A 17,264-nucleotide genomic window follows, 5' to 3' on the forward strand; every position below is an offset into this window, starting at 1 on the left:
GCCCTTAAGAGTCCCTTACATGCTCTTACCCCTTTGGTCTTTCCTGCGTTTCCTCATCTTATCTCCAGGTAACTGCCGCTCTGCTATCCTCAGCTCTGCCCCAAAGGTGCTCATTTTAACTATTCTGGCTGCCCGCTTTGTGCCCAGGATATCTGAGTCCACATCCCTAGCCCATACTCTCTCTCCAGAGCTCATTTATACCTGGGCTTCTCACCTTGCTTCATAGTGGCACCTCGGTTAAAATGCGTTCAAAACCACACTCATTGCCTGCTTTCCTATAAATAAATGACAACCCCACAGTTTCTGTTAATTATGGTAAGGTTTTATTTGTGGTGTAACTTCATGAATCAGTGCAATGCTAGGAATCATATTTCCACTCTCACAGCTGGATGACAAAGAATTCTGAGTCAGCAATCAATTGAAGTTGACTTTAACTTAGTAGGAGAAAGTCTCGTGCATGGAGTCAGCCTCCACCTATTTGTTCCCATAGACTTAGAATCATCCTAGCTTTGTCTGATAGGTAGCATGCCCAGTAGAGGACGGCTAAGAGGTAAAGGGGGATTCAACATTTTCCTAACGTTAATACTAAGGTGGAAGAATGTGCAGGGTTTTTTCTCCTCGGTGTACTAAAGCACCCTTTCGTTGTTTGAGTATTAAATCTCTGTAAGGAACTTTGAGGTGTCTTGGGGAACTGAGCCATGATCTCCAGCTGTTACCAAAGCCAGCCCCATTCTAAGGAGGAGCATATACCTATTAGTCCTTTTTTTTTAATACAATTTTTAAAGGTTACACTGCATTTACAGTTATTACAAAATATTGTCTGTATTCCCCGTGTTGTACAATATATCCTGGTAGCCTGTCTCACACCCAGTAGTTTGTGCCTCCCACTCTCCCACCCCTGTATTGCCCGCCCACTGGTAACCACTAGTTTGTTCTCTATATGGGTGAGTCTGCTTCCTTTTGGTTATATTCACTAGATTGTTATACTTTTTAGATTCCACATATAAGTGATATCATACAGTATTTGTCTTTCTCTGACTTATTTTCATTAGCATAATGCCCTCCACGTGTATCCATCTCACTGCAAATGGCAAAATTTCATCTTTTTATGGCTGAGTAGTATTCCATTGTGTATATATACACCACATCTTCCTTATCTGTTCATCTATCGATGGACACTTAGGTCACTTCTGTATCTTGGCAGTTGTAAATAATGCTGCTATGAACATTGGGGTGTATGTATCTTCCGAATTAGTGTTTTCATTTTCTTTGGATATATACCCAGGAGTGGGATGGCAGGATCATATATTAGTTCTATTTTCAGTTTTTTGAGGAACGTACATACTGTTTTCCACAGGGGCTGCACCGATTTACATTCTCACCGACAGTGCACAAGGGTTCCCTTTTCTCCACATTCTCGCCAACATCTATTTGTGGTCTTTTTGATGATAGCCATTTTGACAGGTGTGAGGTGATACCTCACTGTGGTTTTGATTTGCATTTCCCTGATGATTAGAGATGTCGAGCAGCCTCTCATGTGCCGCTTGGCCCTCTGCATTTCCTTTTTGGAAAAATATCCATTCAGTTCTTCTGACCATTTTTTAATTGGTTGTTTCTTTTTTTGATGATGAGTTGTATGAGCTGTTTCTGTATGTTGGATATTAACCCCTTATGGGTCACATCATTTCCAAATATCTCCTCCCATTCAGTAGCTTGTCTTTTCGTCAGTGGTTTCCTTTGCTGTGCAAAAGCTTTTAAGTTTAATTAGCTCCCGTTTGCTTATTTTTGCTTTTATTTCCTTTAGGAGGTGGATCCAAAAAAATATTGCTGCAATTTATGTCAAAGTGTTCTGCCAGTGTTTTTTTTCTAGGAGTTTTATAGTATCCGGTCTTACATTTAGGTCTTTAATACATTTTGAGTTTATTTTTGTATATGGTGTTAGAGAATGTTCAAATTTCATTCTTTTACATGTTGCTCTCCAGTTTTCCCAGCACCACTTATTGAAGAGACTGTTTTTTCTGCATTGTATATTCTTCCCCCCTTTGTCGTAGATAAATTGACCATAAATTCGTGGGTTTATTTCTGGGTTCTCTATCCTATTCCATTGACCTGTGTGTCTGTTTTTGTGCCAGTACCATACTGTCCCACCTGTTAGTTCTCATCTACCAGGAAGACTGCTGTAAAAGATAGTGAGACATAGTAGTCCTTTTCCTAGGCTCAGTCATGCAGGGGTATGTCAGGGTGACCTGCCAGACCCTCAAACCCATTTACCTGGACCATCCCTTAGCCTTAGCCCCTTCAGGTACCTACCTGCATGGTGACACGGACTTGTCCACTCAAACTGAGAACGAGGCCCATGTCCTCCAGTTTGGCCTGGGCTGCAGGGTCTGTCTTTGGCCGTATGTGTCCCCCGACTTTCTTGCAGTTGCTCACCTCTGCTGATGAACAGTTCTGCCCATTCCATGCATTTGCTCCCCACCTTACATGCCCTGCTCCTCGAATCCCTGTACTACTCAGTGTGGAAATTAACCCCCAAAGGTCCAAAGGAAGTCCCTCTGAGAAAGAATGAGTTGTTTTAGGGTGTTCTTTTCATCTCATCATAGAGGAACGTTAAAACAGGTACCTGTTTACTGAGATCTAATATTGAGGCCTAACAGATCTATACTGTTCCAGGCAGTATAGTAGATATCTTACATCATACATCATCTCATTTTACGCTCATCACACCCCTATATGGACATATAACACCCTTCTATCAGTGAGCAATCTAGCGGTCATAGGGTTAAGTGATTTCCCAAAATTTACGCATAGTAAGTGGGACAAAATCAGGGTTGAAACCTGTGTTTGACATCAAAGCTTGTAATGTTTTCCTGCGCTGTGCTGCCTTTGGCAGGTGTGCAGTAACTTAGGTAGAATGTTTGTTATAATTATTGTAATTGGATGTTTACCAATATTCTTTAATAAATTGAATATTTCTTGAGTGCTCTGTGCTAGGGCTACAGTTCCAAAGACTACTTCCAGAACCTTGCCATCAAGGAGTCTATATTTAATGGGCACATGTATAAACAAAGATTCACAATAGGATAGTGGTGGCCTGTGTCAAGATTAGCAGATGCGTAGGAAAAGAAGTGCCCGCAGTCCATCAAGGAGCCTTCACAGGAAGAAGTAACATTTGAGCTCAACTTGAAGGATGCATAGGAATTTCCCAGGTAGACATGGTAGAGGGAGCAGGATTTATAAAAAGAGAACCTGCAGAGAAGCGTTAACTTTTGTCCTCTACACGGCGTGGAGCTATTGAAGAAATTTAAGCAGAGGAATGACGTGATCAGTTTTGCCTCTGTAAAAATGTACTGTGGTAACAATATAAAATATAGATTGAAGAAAAATTAGATGAGAATGAGGATAAAGGGATATTTATAATATTGCAAGTGAGAGTTGATGAGGGTCTGTGCTACGGCAGTGGCAGGAGGGAGCAGAGAAAACAGGACCCACAAGGGAGTGGTTGGGCACAGCCGTGTGGCAGCATTTTGTCCAGCACATTTGGGTCGTCACAACCTTGTCTCATCCTGGATTCTTGGTCTCCCTACCTGCCTTTTCTTGAAATTAAAACGATAAATAAATAATAGTTTTCAATTCATAATACAGTCTTTTCATTTACTTCATGTAAGCAATCACTTTGCATGATTTTTTACGTTTCACATCTGGATCATACAAAGAAAGATTGTGGGGAACTCTCATAAATTTTATGAAATCTTTCAACTTCATCATGAAAACTTCAAAGTTAAAAACATATGGTCCGTCCATCCAGCTCTTCTAGTATGTGAGCTTGTGGTCTGGAATTTATTTCCAGTCAAGTTGTAATGTAAAAATCACAAGTAAAATCACCATAGTTACTCCACATTACAACTTCTGACATCATCATGATACTGCATTACTCATGAGGTATAATTACTCATTTCTCTTCCCTTACGGAGTTCGCGAGTTGTGACTTGTGAGCTAATACATTTATTTTCGTCTGAGTAGTGTTCCTCATGACCAGCTTGTCTCATATACTTCAAAGACAAAGTGTTTAAATCAGTTGAGCAGAGAAATAGGAAGAACAGAAGTGAGCTTTCCCTAGATTTATAAACATATACCTTTGTACATGTAAACACTTTCATATGCACACATACACGTATACATACATATAAGTATACCTATTATACCAGCCATTAGGCTTTACGATGTACAATTAGTAGGCTCATGGGTGCTAAAGACCAATTTGACCATTCCGTCACGCTAACCATGGCATCCAGAGACGTGGATCCATCTCCCTGTAATGTGTGTAAAAAGACCACAGATTGGTTTAGCCAAATGTTTTTTAAACTATTTTACTTTTCGTAAATTAGAGAACTCTAAGTAGGAAATTCAAAACTTAGAAGGAAAATATGTCTGATTCACTAGTACTAAGTAGTATGGCAAATCAATTTTACTAACATAATAGACCTTTAAGAACCATTTATAAAAATGTACTAATAGATTTTGTACAACATTTTATAAATATTTTACCATCAGTGAAACAGTAAAGTATCATTTTAGGCATTTACGAAGTACATCTGATTTCTCTTACCCTCATCTCTTCATTTCCCAAAACAAGAGAGTACACTCCTAAAACTGTATAACGTAGCTGCCTCAGATCATGATATTAACTTATGTGTCTTTAAGTCAGCATTCACCAGAATCTAATTTAATTGAACTAGCTTTGCCTGTGTAAACTTCTCCATTGTTTAAATAAGATTTCACTGTTTAGTTTTGCCTTAAGCAAATGCAGCCGTTTGTTTGTCCATAAAACATTGGATTAAATGTATAGACTAATATGAATAGCTTCTCATCCTTCCACGTGTACCACTGGTCCTTCCCGCTTTTAGTGTGTGGTATAGAATTTTCATTGAAAACCAGCGCTCTGCCTTTAGCCTGCTGTCTGGGGAAAATTCATTTTTAGCAAGAAGACTTCCTATCACCTTGCCATTATTGCTTTTAAATTTGGAAAAGACTACCTGAGATTTATGCTTTAAACGCGGCAACTAGTGCTCTTGATACAGTGGATTATAGAGGTACTTGCTCTCGAGGTACACTGAGTTTTTCTCTTTGTTTTATTACTAGGTGCCAATATTATCTGCTTATCTTTGCTGACCTAAAAAAGTTAAATATTTGGCGCTTTGTACAAAGTAATGTTCAAAAAATGCTGTGAGAGGTTCAGTGTGTTCCCTCCAATCCAACTGTAGTTTACTTTTTGGTTTCTATTTTAATTAATAGTAATTTAGAGGTATAATGCTTGGGGTGTTTTTTTTTTGTTTTTTTGTTAAGGCTATCATCATCAGACCCCCCACTGAGGGGGCAGGTGCCATGATATAACATGCGTTCTCCCTGTTCAGGCAATGCTGGATGTGGCTGCACACCAGGGCTGGCTGGTGACTGTCCTGAACATCACCAACCTGGTGCAGATGGTGATCCAGGGGCGGTGGTTGAAAGACTCTTCTCTTCTTACGATACCACACATAGAAAACCACCATCTTCACATTTTCAGGTAAGTATTTTAATTTTCGATGTAATAGGATTTTATTATTTCAAAAAATTATTTCCTTTACATGTATGGTCACTTGAATTTCATGTGGTGCCTAGAATACTGATTCTTTACAGTGAAAATGCCCATGTTTCCCAGAGGGAGACATGGCCTAGCGACATAGCGTTCCCACTTGGAATTTGGCCATTGGTCCCAAGCTGAACCACAGTTCATTTTAACCTTCTATTAAGTTGTTTTCCATTTGCAACATCGAATACATTTTCATTTTAACTGTGTTTATTCCTTTACAATATCAGCCTTCATTTTTAAAGATGTTATTAAAGTGCTTTGTGACCTAGAGCAAAATAAATTACCAGTTTCTTTTATTGCAGAATAGATTTGATGGATCAGAAATCTGTTGTCAAAAGTAAACTGTGCATCTGCAAAATGTCCAAAACTGAGCAGTTATATATACTAGCAGCTCAAGATATAACCTGCGTTTAAAAGAGGAGTTTATATTCCTGATAAAATTTTTCAATTCTTAGGTCCTATGTACATGGCTACATATATTTTAGCAAAGGAAACAACAATACATATTACAGGCAAGGTGGGCAGTGTTCAAATGAAAATGTTTCTTTCACACCAGTTGAGAGATAGTTTGCAGCCAAAATATTGGTTCACAGTCATGTAAACAAGCAAAACTGTCTGGCTGTGCTTGCCATCATGCACCCTCTCCCTCTCATCAGCTGGACAAGGAGTGGCAGCCCTTTGAGGCATCTGGAGACATACGCCAAGCAGAACCTCAGGCACACATGGGGGGTCTCCTCAGGGAAGGCCCTCCATTTGACTGAAGTATACTGGATTCCAGGGCAGGTGTTTCCATGGTGCTTGAGTCCCCACCACAGGATGTCCCTGGTAACTAAAAGGCACATTCAGAGGGGGTGGGGGGCACACCAGCAGCAGGTGGCCTGGGGGAAAGAGCAGATACCTCATGTGTCTGCAGCTCAGTTTCAGGAACCCTTCCGATATGGTACTAAAACTTACGGGAGTTGGATTTCAGCAGAAAAGGAGACACGTGAGGGTACTAACCCGACAGCACATGGGTCTGTTAGGGAAGCTGGTTGGGGCCTAGGAGATTTGATCCAATTCTTTACTGTTACCCAGAAAAGTGCTGTATTTGTCTAATTTCAGTGATATTGTTCATCTTGCTATATAAACAGGAAATAGATTTAGGTAGATTCCATTCCTGGTGATCCAGCACTATTTATGCTATAGATCTCAAACATTCCCAAAATGCACTTTTAATTGTATGATCTCAACAACTTACAATGAAAACTTTATTCAAGTACTTATATTAGAGACATTTGCCTGCATCCATTAAAAACATGTCAGGGGGCTTCCCTGGTGACGCAGTGGTTGAGAGTCCGCCTTCCGATGCAGGGGACACGGGTTCATGCCCGGGTCCGGCAAGATCCCACATGCCGTGGAGCAGCTGGGCCCGTGAGCCATGGCCGCTGAGCCTGCGCGTCCGGAGCCTGTGCTCCGCAAAGGGAGAGGCCACAACATTGAGAGGCCCGCGTACCGCAAAAAAAAAAAAAAAACATGTCAGGGCTCTGCCAGTTCCGTACTTTATCCACATGGAAGCATTATCACACTTTAGTGCCTTCCTATAGAAATCACCGTCTGTCAACCCTAATTATCTACTGAGCTCACATATGATTTACACATTTTATGTCGTGATAGCCAAACTGCCTTGGATTGATGAGAATGCTGTCTCACTGAAGCTTAACAACAGTGGCCTTGGCATGGACATATATACACTACCAAATGTAAAATAGCTAGCTAGTGGGAAGCAGCCGCATAGCACAGGGAGATCAGCTCGGTGCTTTGTGACCACCTAGAGGGGTGGGATAGGGAGGGTGGAAGGGAGACGCAAGAGGGAGGGGATATGGGGATGTAGGTATACATATAGCTGATTCACTTTGTTATACAGCAGAAACTAACACACCATTGTAAAGCAATTATACTCCAATAAAGATGTTAAACAAATTAAAAAGCTTTGTAGTAACTTTAATTTCTAAACTGTTCTAATCATATAAATCATCATTGTCAGAAAATCTCATTTGTGCTATGAAAGAATCATTTGGTTGGCGTCATTCTTTCTCAGGAAATGGAGCCCAGGTATAAAGGGTCCACGTGCCGGGCACGCTGGCTCCATCGAGTGCCTCCCTGAACTGATCCACGCCTGTGGAGGGAAGGAGCATGGATTCTGCTCCATGATAGAAAAAGAGCTACCAGCCCCAAAAATGAAGCAGGTAAGGCCATCACTTCCATGTGTCGATGCTCCCTCACTCTGGGAAGTTGTACCAAGAGTTTTCTAACTTAGAGTGCTGCTTTCAGAGTCAGACTCTCCTGAGTTTAAGTTCCACCCGCCATTTACTAACCCTGATTATGAACGTGAAAACATTATACCCGTCTCATGAAGTTTTGGGTAAGATCAAGCAGGATGTTATTATGTAAACTGCTCTATGTAGTTCCTGGTACAGAATAAGAGCTCAAAAGATGGTATTAAATAATGACAGTAACAATAATTAGAAGTAGCGTCTGCGTTATTAGAAGGTTGTTTCAGTATCATGCTGTTAAGCCGGCTGAGAAAGGCCTACTATGACTCGCCCATCACTAGGCTGCATTGCTCAAGAGCCCTTCTAATCCCTTCTTCAGAGTGGGTTTTGTTTTGTTTTTATGCCTGGGTATATTTTCGTGCAGTTCCCTCAATTACTCTTTTATGCCCCCGCCCCATTTTAATCACTTTATTGTTTCTAGATTCTAAAGTAGTCCTTCAAAGAAACTCCTTATTTGTATACCCTATAATTTAGATATAAATCTGAATCTACGTTGTGAAAGACAACATAGGTCATTGCTCCAAACTCTCTTTGGAAAGATCAAAAACATGAACGAACAATGCCAGAAATATTTGGCATATATAGACTTTTAAGTCTTAAGCAATTTCACCCTAAACATGTCAAAGTTAATGTTCAGGATTTATAACATAATTAACATACTGACTTGCAAATGCAGATACTAAAATAAAGAAACTTCTAAACCATGTCATTTTTTTTTTTCCAGTGGAACTTATTTTCGAGCAGGACTTGGAAAAAGTATTACAGGCATCAAAGTCTGATTGTTCAATTTCTGTTGAACCCAAAATTGGCACCAAAAGCTACTTAAATATTCATAATAAGTGCCTACCTTTCTAACTAAATTATCATCAAAATTATGAATAAAAACAATATATTTAAGATGAAAACAAGGCTTCTATTAGCAACAACAGATTTCTAACATAACGTACAGTGATTTCAAGCCAAGTTTTAGATGTGATAAAAAATTAGAACATTGTTGTAATTAGTTCAGGGAGAACTCAGAAGTAAACTTACTTAATTTATTTGCATAAATTGCCATTCTGTTATCTTTAAAACCAAATGCAAATTGGCTCAGTCTGATATGATGATGGTTATTTGGCTCAAAAGTGCTTCAATTTGCAGAGCAATCTGGTGTCGGCTCTGCAGTGAGGCGATCCCAGGTAACATACAAATCCTGAATTATTCCAGAAATTAGTATGTTTAAAGCATCAATTTAAGTGCTAATTGCAGTAGTAATGAGAAAAAGCAGTACTACTGTGAGATTTGCATCTTCTACCCCATCAGTATGCCTGCAACGGCTGCTGACTGGCAGAGGATTTGGCTGCTAATTAAATAATTGTATGCATGGCAGTGCTCTTGCCTGATTCAATAGATGAAGATTAATCCTCAGATAAATATGTTTGGCTGGTGTTGAAATGTCTTAGCAATTTCTTTAAAAACAGCTCATGTTTTATATACGCATATGTGAGTGTGTGTGTATGTATGTATGTTTGTGTGTGTATATATATATATATATGTACAAATATATACACATACAACAAATACATGTATATACATTGAAGATTGAAAATAATAATATCAAGTGCTGCAAAAGATTACAAATATATAAAAGTCAGATCTGACTTTGGGGAGCTTTGTGAAATAAAATTCCAACGAGTTGCTAATACTTAAAATATTATATTGGTAACTCATTTAAAGGTACAAGTGAAGAAACATATGAAGTCTTGCTTCATGTGGTAAATGTTACCTGTGTTGTCTCACGAAGTTAAATGCTTTACAGAAATGGTGTATTTGTGTCTTCACTCCGGCCAGTCTTAAGAGAACATCCAGTGGGTACAGCTTCTAGACTCGGTGACTGTTGGTTCTAGCAAGGGATAAGCCATCATTTGTACCTTGAAGCACAGGGTAGACCATTCTGTGGCTTGACTATTTCAAGATCTATTCCAAACCTAATTTCAGATTCACAAGACAAGTTATAGGATTGGAGTTGAATTGAAAATTTGCATTGGATTTACATTTTTTGAATTCCTAAGGGATAGTTTGATTCATCAGGGCTTCTTCATTTCAATTAGGTGGTATACTCAACAGCAATAAAGTCTTAGCAAACAGGAAATCAAAGCCTATCAGGAAACCTGTAGTATATATTAAAGAAATACAAGGAAAACCAAAATTAAAGTATTCATGTGCTTTTAAAAACTAACTTAGAAGGTAACAACAGATAAAACAGCCAATATATAGAGAAGTTTTCTTGACTGATAGTGATATTTGCCACATATTTATAAATGTTAGAAAAAGATGACAATTAGTTATCTGAGGACATTAGGTTTATTTTTATACATCTTTTCCATAGACGTAGGAATTCATTCATTTATTCATTCATTCAACAATGATAGGGTCTTCCCCGGTGGTCCAGTGGTAAAGAATCCACCTTCCAATGGAGGGGATCCCTGGTCGGGGAATTAGGATCCCACCTGCCCCAGGGCAACTAAGCCCACACACCACAGCTACTGAGCTCACGTGCCTCAACAAGAGAGAGAGAGAAAACCCGCAAACCACAACTAGAGAGAAGCCGCATGCGTCAGCGAAGATCGTATGTGCCACAACTAAGACCCGACGCAGCCAAAAAAATAAAGAAAATAAATTTTAAAAAAACAAAAAACAAAAAAAACTGGGCTTCCCTGGTGGAGCAGTGGTTGAGATTCCGCCTGCCGATGCAGGGGACACGGGTTCGTGCCCCGGTCTGGGAAGATCCCACATGCCGCGGAGCAGCTGGGCTCGTGAGCCATGGCCGCTGAGCCTGCGCGTCTGGAGCCTGTGCTCCGCATCGGGAGAGGCCACATGTACTGCAAAAAAACAAACAAACAAACAAACAAAAAAAACTGATAAGCACTTACCATCTGCATTTTGATTTCTCACAAATATTTTCAATTGAAAGAGCAGGAATAAAATTGGTAAAATATTTTCTACCCCTTTAATATGTGTCATTTAAATTGGTATTCTCAATATGATAATGCCAAAAAAAAATATTTCTTTCTAGAAAGAACCCTAGACTTAGAGGGTTCCTTCTGATATATATACAAACATATAGAAATGTTTTCCTTTCAGAATAATTTGCACTATAAGCAAAAGAAAAACCCATTTTGTACAATAAATGATCAATGAATGACACTGACTGACATCAACAATTGCATCACAACATTTTTCAAGTTGCTTTTGTATCCCCAAGTAATGCTCTCTGCCTTAGAAGTCACATAAATGCTATACTAAATGCTTCTCTAAAACTAACCAGTTCAACAACAGTTATTTTAAAACTTAGTTTTTAGTGTAGTCAGTAGTCACTCAATGTCCAGAAGGGATTTACAAGAAAGGGGTCACAAGTTTAGGTAATGATTAATACTTCTTTAGGTGTTTTTAAAGGGACGTCACAAAGATTAAAAGCACACTATTTTTACACACAAATAAATGAGTACAAGAAAAACTAGGAAATCTGAACAAGAGCTGTGGCTTGTATCACTGGTATTAATATTGTACTTGAGTTTTGAAAAATGCTACCCTTGGGGGAAACTGGGGAAATGGTGCACAGGATCTCTCTGCTTTATTTCTTACAACTGCATTGAATCCAGAATTAATCTCAATACAAAGAGGTTGATTTTTTAAAAAGCTCACTATTTCTTAGTTGCTCACTACATTTTGCATTAACCACTCCTTATCTTCTCTTTTTTTATTCAGGCATGGAGTTTCTTATCTCATTTGCCTGTGATAGATGTTGGCTTAAGTGTTAAAGGCTGGTGGGATGACTCAGCGGAAGGACACGATGAGCTCTCTATCACAACCGTGACTTCTGACAAACGCAACGACAACAGATGGGTCAGATTGCATGCTGATCAAGAGTATGTGCTTCAAGTCAGCTTGCAGAGAGTCAGCCTTGGGTTCCACAAGGTATAGTGTTTGGTTTCCATTCTCAAATGCTTCACACCAGATCCCAGCACGCACCAGCACACATGTCTTTTATATTACTAATGCGTCCGTGCCCTTCACCAATCCCGCTTCCTCAACTGGCCTTAAGCAGCAAGAGTCAGTCTTCTGCAGTTAGTCAGTTCTCCTCATGTGCCATTTTTCAACCCCAGAATACCCACGTGACATAATAATATAATGCCTAGAGTCCTGGTCTCAAAGTATGGTCTACAGGCTCGGCAGAATTTTCTGGAGTACCTTTAAGAGTGCAGATTCTTTGGCCCTACACCAGGCCACCTGCACCAGAAACTCAGGACTCTGAAGGGATCTCAAAATCTAGACTTCTGCCCAGCACCCCAAATGAAGAAGACGCTAGCTAGACTTTCCCGTGGCTCACTTGCCACATCTGTCTGCTTCCTTCATTAGAATGCATGTGAGGGAGCTCTGTCAACGTTCGTACAGGCCAAAAATTTGCAGTATTTTTATTTTAAATTACTGTGCTCTTTTCTGTTGCCTGTGACACCAAAAATAATTATTGGGCCCTCTAAGAATATTAGTACACAGCATGTGGACAGATTGTTTTTTAGCCCATAATAATCGAAATAAGGATTTGCCTTTTCGTTAGCTCAGTGGAGTCAGGGGCTTTCCCACATCTAGAACTAGCCCTCAGGAGTGAGGTTGTAGTTCATTAATACTGTCCCCTCTGTTTTCACACACGAAATGGTCAGTAACTTTCTGTTGGTACAATATCTTTTCAATACTGTGCCTTTAAGTCCCATCTCATTAGATTTCTAATTCTAAAAATCAGTCAGTGTAAGTATGAACTGATTGGCCTCTGGCATTTCAGAGGCTTTAATATGAGCATTTTTAGATGACGGTATATCCCAACTTACAAAAGAAAAGGCAGTAGTAATCATACCGATAAAATCATGAGAAAAAAAACTAAGATTTTTTTTTTTTATAGCTGCCGTGTGAGGCGTAAAATTCCCCATTTTACAGAATAATGGACCTTGGGGAGTATAGGAATTTGCCAAGGTCCTAGAGTCAGAAAATATGAGAGCAGGCTGGGAGCACAGAGTTCTCCGATTCAAGTCCCTGTTCTCTTTGCACCTACCATGTGCAGACACGCTGACAGAAGCGAGGCCTGTCACAAATAGCTAAACAATGTACCCCAGCCTCAGGGGGCTCACAGTCTCAACAAAGAGCTGCTCAAGCAGCTTATCATAGTGCCTGGATAAACAGTGTACTGAGGTGTATCTAAGGTACGTTGAGAGCGCTAATTAGAGAGAACTTTATTTTGAGACCTTTGCAAACATTTCTGACAATATTGTAGTATAAGGGTTTTTTTTTTACTATAGTATTAGTACTTAAACATTAGCTTTAACTGTGCTAGAGAAACTCGAAAATTTTGTTTCTAAGTGCTGTAAAAATACATTGCTCTCTGACCTCTCTTTTTAAAATGCCTTAAATGAAACAACTCTCTCTGGAATATTGAGTGAAGTCTGATTAAGAGCATGTCATTATTAGCACATTTTACACCATAAATCATTGTCTTAAGGAATCTCTAGAATAATCTTGGATTTTGTAAAAAATCAATCTAAAATAAAGACGTCAAGTGTTGTCATTATGGTGATAGTTAATCTTGTATGATGGTGATTAATATATTTTATAAATTGTTTGGCTTACAATTTCCCATTCCTCAGAGAAAGGACTTTTTAATATCACCGTATTAGAATATGTGCTTTTTCATGTGAGCTTTATTCTTGGGTGATGGGGGAAGATGTTTATGTGACAGAGTGCTTATTATCCTAAGATCCAGAGTCTAGCCTGGATTGATTTTTTCCCCCAGTATCAATTTCTTGCAAATAAGATTTTGGAAGACTTGGTTGATATGTTTGTATCTCAGTGTGTTCATCTGCAAGTGGGGAATTAATTTCATTTGTAAGAATGGTGTGAGAAAGATTCGAGGGCTTTCTGTCTCACGGAGCCACAAAGTAGTGTGGCTAGAGTGTGCTTCGAGAATCTTGAAGAAAGGTAGATGATAGCATATCAAACACACCAAACCTGAAAATTAAACACATCCCAGATACTTAGATTTATGGCCTCCAAGAAAGACAGCGTGGCCTTTTAAGCACAGCCAAGTGGTATAGAAAATCTAGCCATTAGTAATGCTTTATCTTTCCTTTTTTTTTTTCTGGTTTACAGGGAAAGCAAGACAGCCATGCAGTCACCCCTCGATTTCCCAAATCAAAAGATGAAGGATGGTTTTTGATATTAGGAGAAGTGGATAAGAGAGAACTTATCGCTCTGAAAAGAGTGGGATATGTCCGAAATCATCATGTTGTCTCCATCTCTTTTTATACTCCTGAAGTACCTGGAAGGTAAGCAGAGTCTTACCCCACCAGAGTTCCGAAAGAATTAACCGCAACGGTGATGAGAACGGTAGTTTTACCTTTTCGTTCCTTTTTCATATTCTAGGTATATCTACACACTGTATTTCATGAGCGACTGCTACCTTGGCCTGGACCAGCAGTACGACATCCACCTCCACGTCACGCCGGCCAGTGTTTCCGCACAGGCCGACGAGATCTCCGATGCCCTGACGGACCTCAAAGTGAAGTAACCCGACCCGAACAATCCATTTGAAAGAAGTGGTGGAGAAGCCTGACTGTTCAGTCATCTGGACAAAGTCGAATTACTTGACGTTTGCCTTGGGGGAATCAACTTCCAACCTCAAGGCACTGCGGAAACTGGCGGCGGCTGCAGCTCTGACTCGACCAATGCAGAGTCAGCTGTGGGGGCCTTTTAACAAATGTTGCCTTTTATAACATTGTCTCCATGGGTCTCTTGATGTGTAAAATGACGACGCCCATAGGAGAATCTTTCAATTTGTGTATATTGAGATGATACCTAGGAATTATCAAATCTTACTTTTCACAGTGTACTGTTTACAAGAACATCGGCTTCTCTTTTTTTAAGGAAAACTAACTGCACAGGGGCGTGACAATGTTAAGATTTGTTATAACAGATTTCTAACCCTGCAGCATAAAATATATAAGATAAATCTGTACAGTGACACACTGTGTTTTGTTCACAAAATTTATACTTTGATCACATATGGAAGTAATTTCAAGAATTTCTTATTGTCACAAATGTTAATAATATATGATGTAAAATTACATTACAGAGCCCAATGATGATTTAAAAGAAAACAGAATATACTGATCTTAGAAAATGTAGATACTGTAACTGGTAGAAATAAAATATTTAGAGTACCACTTCAACACAGCCTGACTCACTTATTCCTTCTGCCTCCTTTCCATTATAGCCCCTCTTACTCTTCTGTTCTTTTTTTCTTTTCCTTCTCTGTCCAGACTTCACTTCCATTCTCTTAATACTTACTTACACAAGGAGAGAAGTATAGTCTAATTCATACAGGCCACGTAGTACAAGTCTTTGTCTCTGTGCTCTTCAGGGCGGGCCTGAGGCAAACCTAGAAAATTTTCAGCCCCTACAGGTAGGTTTTCACCTGTGATACAGGAAATTTCCCTATGTCCAAACAATTTCCATCTTGAAAAATACTTTTTTTTCCAAATAAAACGTTGTTGGATTCCATATCCATATAACATACATTTTCTAGTGAAATGAAATTCTGTTCTTGGCAAAGAAATTTCAGTTATTCCTGGTCCTGTGATCAATTATTTCAAAATACTTTCCAATGTAACCACCGCAAGTACTGGAATTTAAAACTTTTTCTGAAACTGGAACATATTGCTTGTGTGTACCTCCTTTTCCATACCAAAGAAAAAGGTGGGAGAAGGAGGAATAAAAGTAGGATGGGGAGAACCAGGCGTTCACTTCCCAAAATTAAATCTAAATAACTAATGTGAACGCACCGAGTGCAGTGGGCATGAGGTGTCCAAAGGGCTATAGTCTCAGAAGTTTACTTCATACAAAGAGGTCTTTCTGCCTTTCCTTTGGCAGTTTATCTCCTAATCGCAATTCATACCTAAGCACTGTTAGGGTGAAATTAAAAGAAAATGAAGATGATATATAGACAAACAATTACTAGTCCATACAGGAACCTGAAGAGAAACAACTCATGGTCTTCGTGTTTATCAGCATCGTTCTTTTTTTTTTTTAAAAAAAAAGGCAACTTTGGGGAGGTGGGAGAGATCTACTTCACTGGACATGCAGCAGAGGACATAGAAGCAATAAGAAAGAATTTCTGTTATATCCGTTGAGAGAAAAAAGCATGACTAATTAAAATTAATTTTAAAATTGAAAGTGATTTTTTCACAATAAGCTGCAGAAGACACTCGTAAGGCAGGGTGTGCTTGGATGGAAAAGTTCATCTTATTCCGATGAGTAACCAGTGCTGTTTGTCTACGATGTTATCCTCACTCATTACCTGGCCAAAATTTTAGTGTTAAGTGTGCACTGTAATATAGGGCATGTGCCAACACAGATCAATTCCGTATTTCATTTTTAATTCCATATTCCATTTCATAGTCCCCTGGATTTTATCAACTCCAAATAATGGAAGTCCCAGTCAGATATTCATTCTAGGCATGATGTGGAGGTACTCTGATATCCACACGAATCAGAAACATGTCCTTCCTCTTAGACAAGGTGGCCTGGTGACGAAAAGAAGATGTAGATAACTATAACAAAAGGAAGTCATTGCAGCAATGAAATATTTGGAAAAATCATGAAGGGACATTTAGGCTGAGTTTTGAAGATGGTTATGAGGATGATCAGAGATGAAAGAAGAGCCTTTCGGGTAGAACAGCATTAACAAAGGTTCTGAGATAACCCAGTGTGTCCAGTTGGTGTGCATTTTCAGAGACATGAAAGGGACTGAACAAACAGACAAGAAGGATGGAAAGGTATGTAAATTCTTACCTTGAATTACAGGGTAAGAACTGCAAATCTTAAGTGAATGCAGTGGAATTCCTTGGGAAGACACCAGAGAAGATGAGAAGGAATTCTGAGATTAGAACAGAGAACCAGTGGAGATGGAAGGGTATGCAACCATGCCTGTGGTGGGGAACAGGTAATAAATGCCAACAAGGCTGAGTCTCTCCCTTGGATTTTGACGTTCCCTTCTAGTGAAGTAATCCAGTAGCCTTAGAAAACTACACATACTTCCCAAACACGCACTTCACAATTTCCTCCAGTTGCTCAGAGGAAAGACCTTGAAGTCATCCTTGACTCCCGTTTCCCCGCCAGCCACAGTGGTCACCGTGCTGCTTGGTGAACATCCCATGGCCCTCGGCTTGCGCTTCTCCATCAGCCTGGCTTTTTCTCCAGACGCCCACAGGTCTAGCCATCTTAGTTTAAATGTC

At 39.5% G+C, this 17,264-nt stretch overlaps 1 protein-coding gene across 5 annotated transcripts in view; it reads left to right on the forward strand.

Annotated features, from left to right (window-relative positions):
• Positions 1-15,200, forward strand: part of ASCC3 (activating signal cointegrator 1 complex subunit 3) — a 332,274-nt gene extending 317,074 nt beyond the window's left edge. For all 5 annotated transcript variants that reach the window (XM_067702481.1, XM_067702479.1, XM_067702483.1 and 2 more), the window contains 5 exons: positions 5,415-5,566; positions 7,710-7,857; positions 11,692-11,901; positions 14,122-14,297; positions 14,395-15,200. In XM_067702481.1, the coding sequence (XP_067558582.1) occupies positions 5,415-5,566; positions 7,710-7,857; positions 11,692-11,901; positions 14,122-14,297; positions 14,395-14,539 (831 nt within the window). In that variant the 3' untranslated portion in view covers positions 14,540-15,200. The remainder of the gene's footprint in view (positions 1-5,414; positions 5,567-7,709; positions 7,858-11,691; positions 11,902-14,121; positions 14,298-14,394) is intronic.
• The last annotated feature ends 2,064 nt before the right edge of the window (positions 15,201-17,264 follow it).

Source organism: Pseudorca crassidens, chromosome 13, assembly GCF_039906515.1.
Source record: "Pseudorca crassidens isolate mPseCra1 chromosome 13, mPseCra1.hap1, whole genome shotgun sequence".
In the NCBI taxonomy this organism is placed as follows: Eukaryota; Metazoa; Chordata; class Mammalia; order Artiodactyla; family Delphinidae; genus Pseudorca; species Pseudorca crassidens.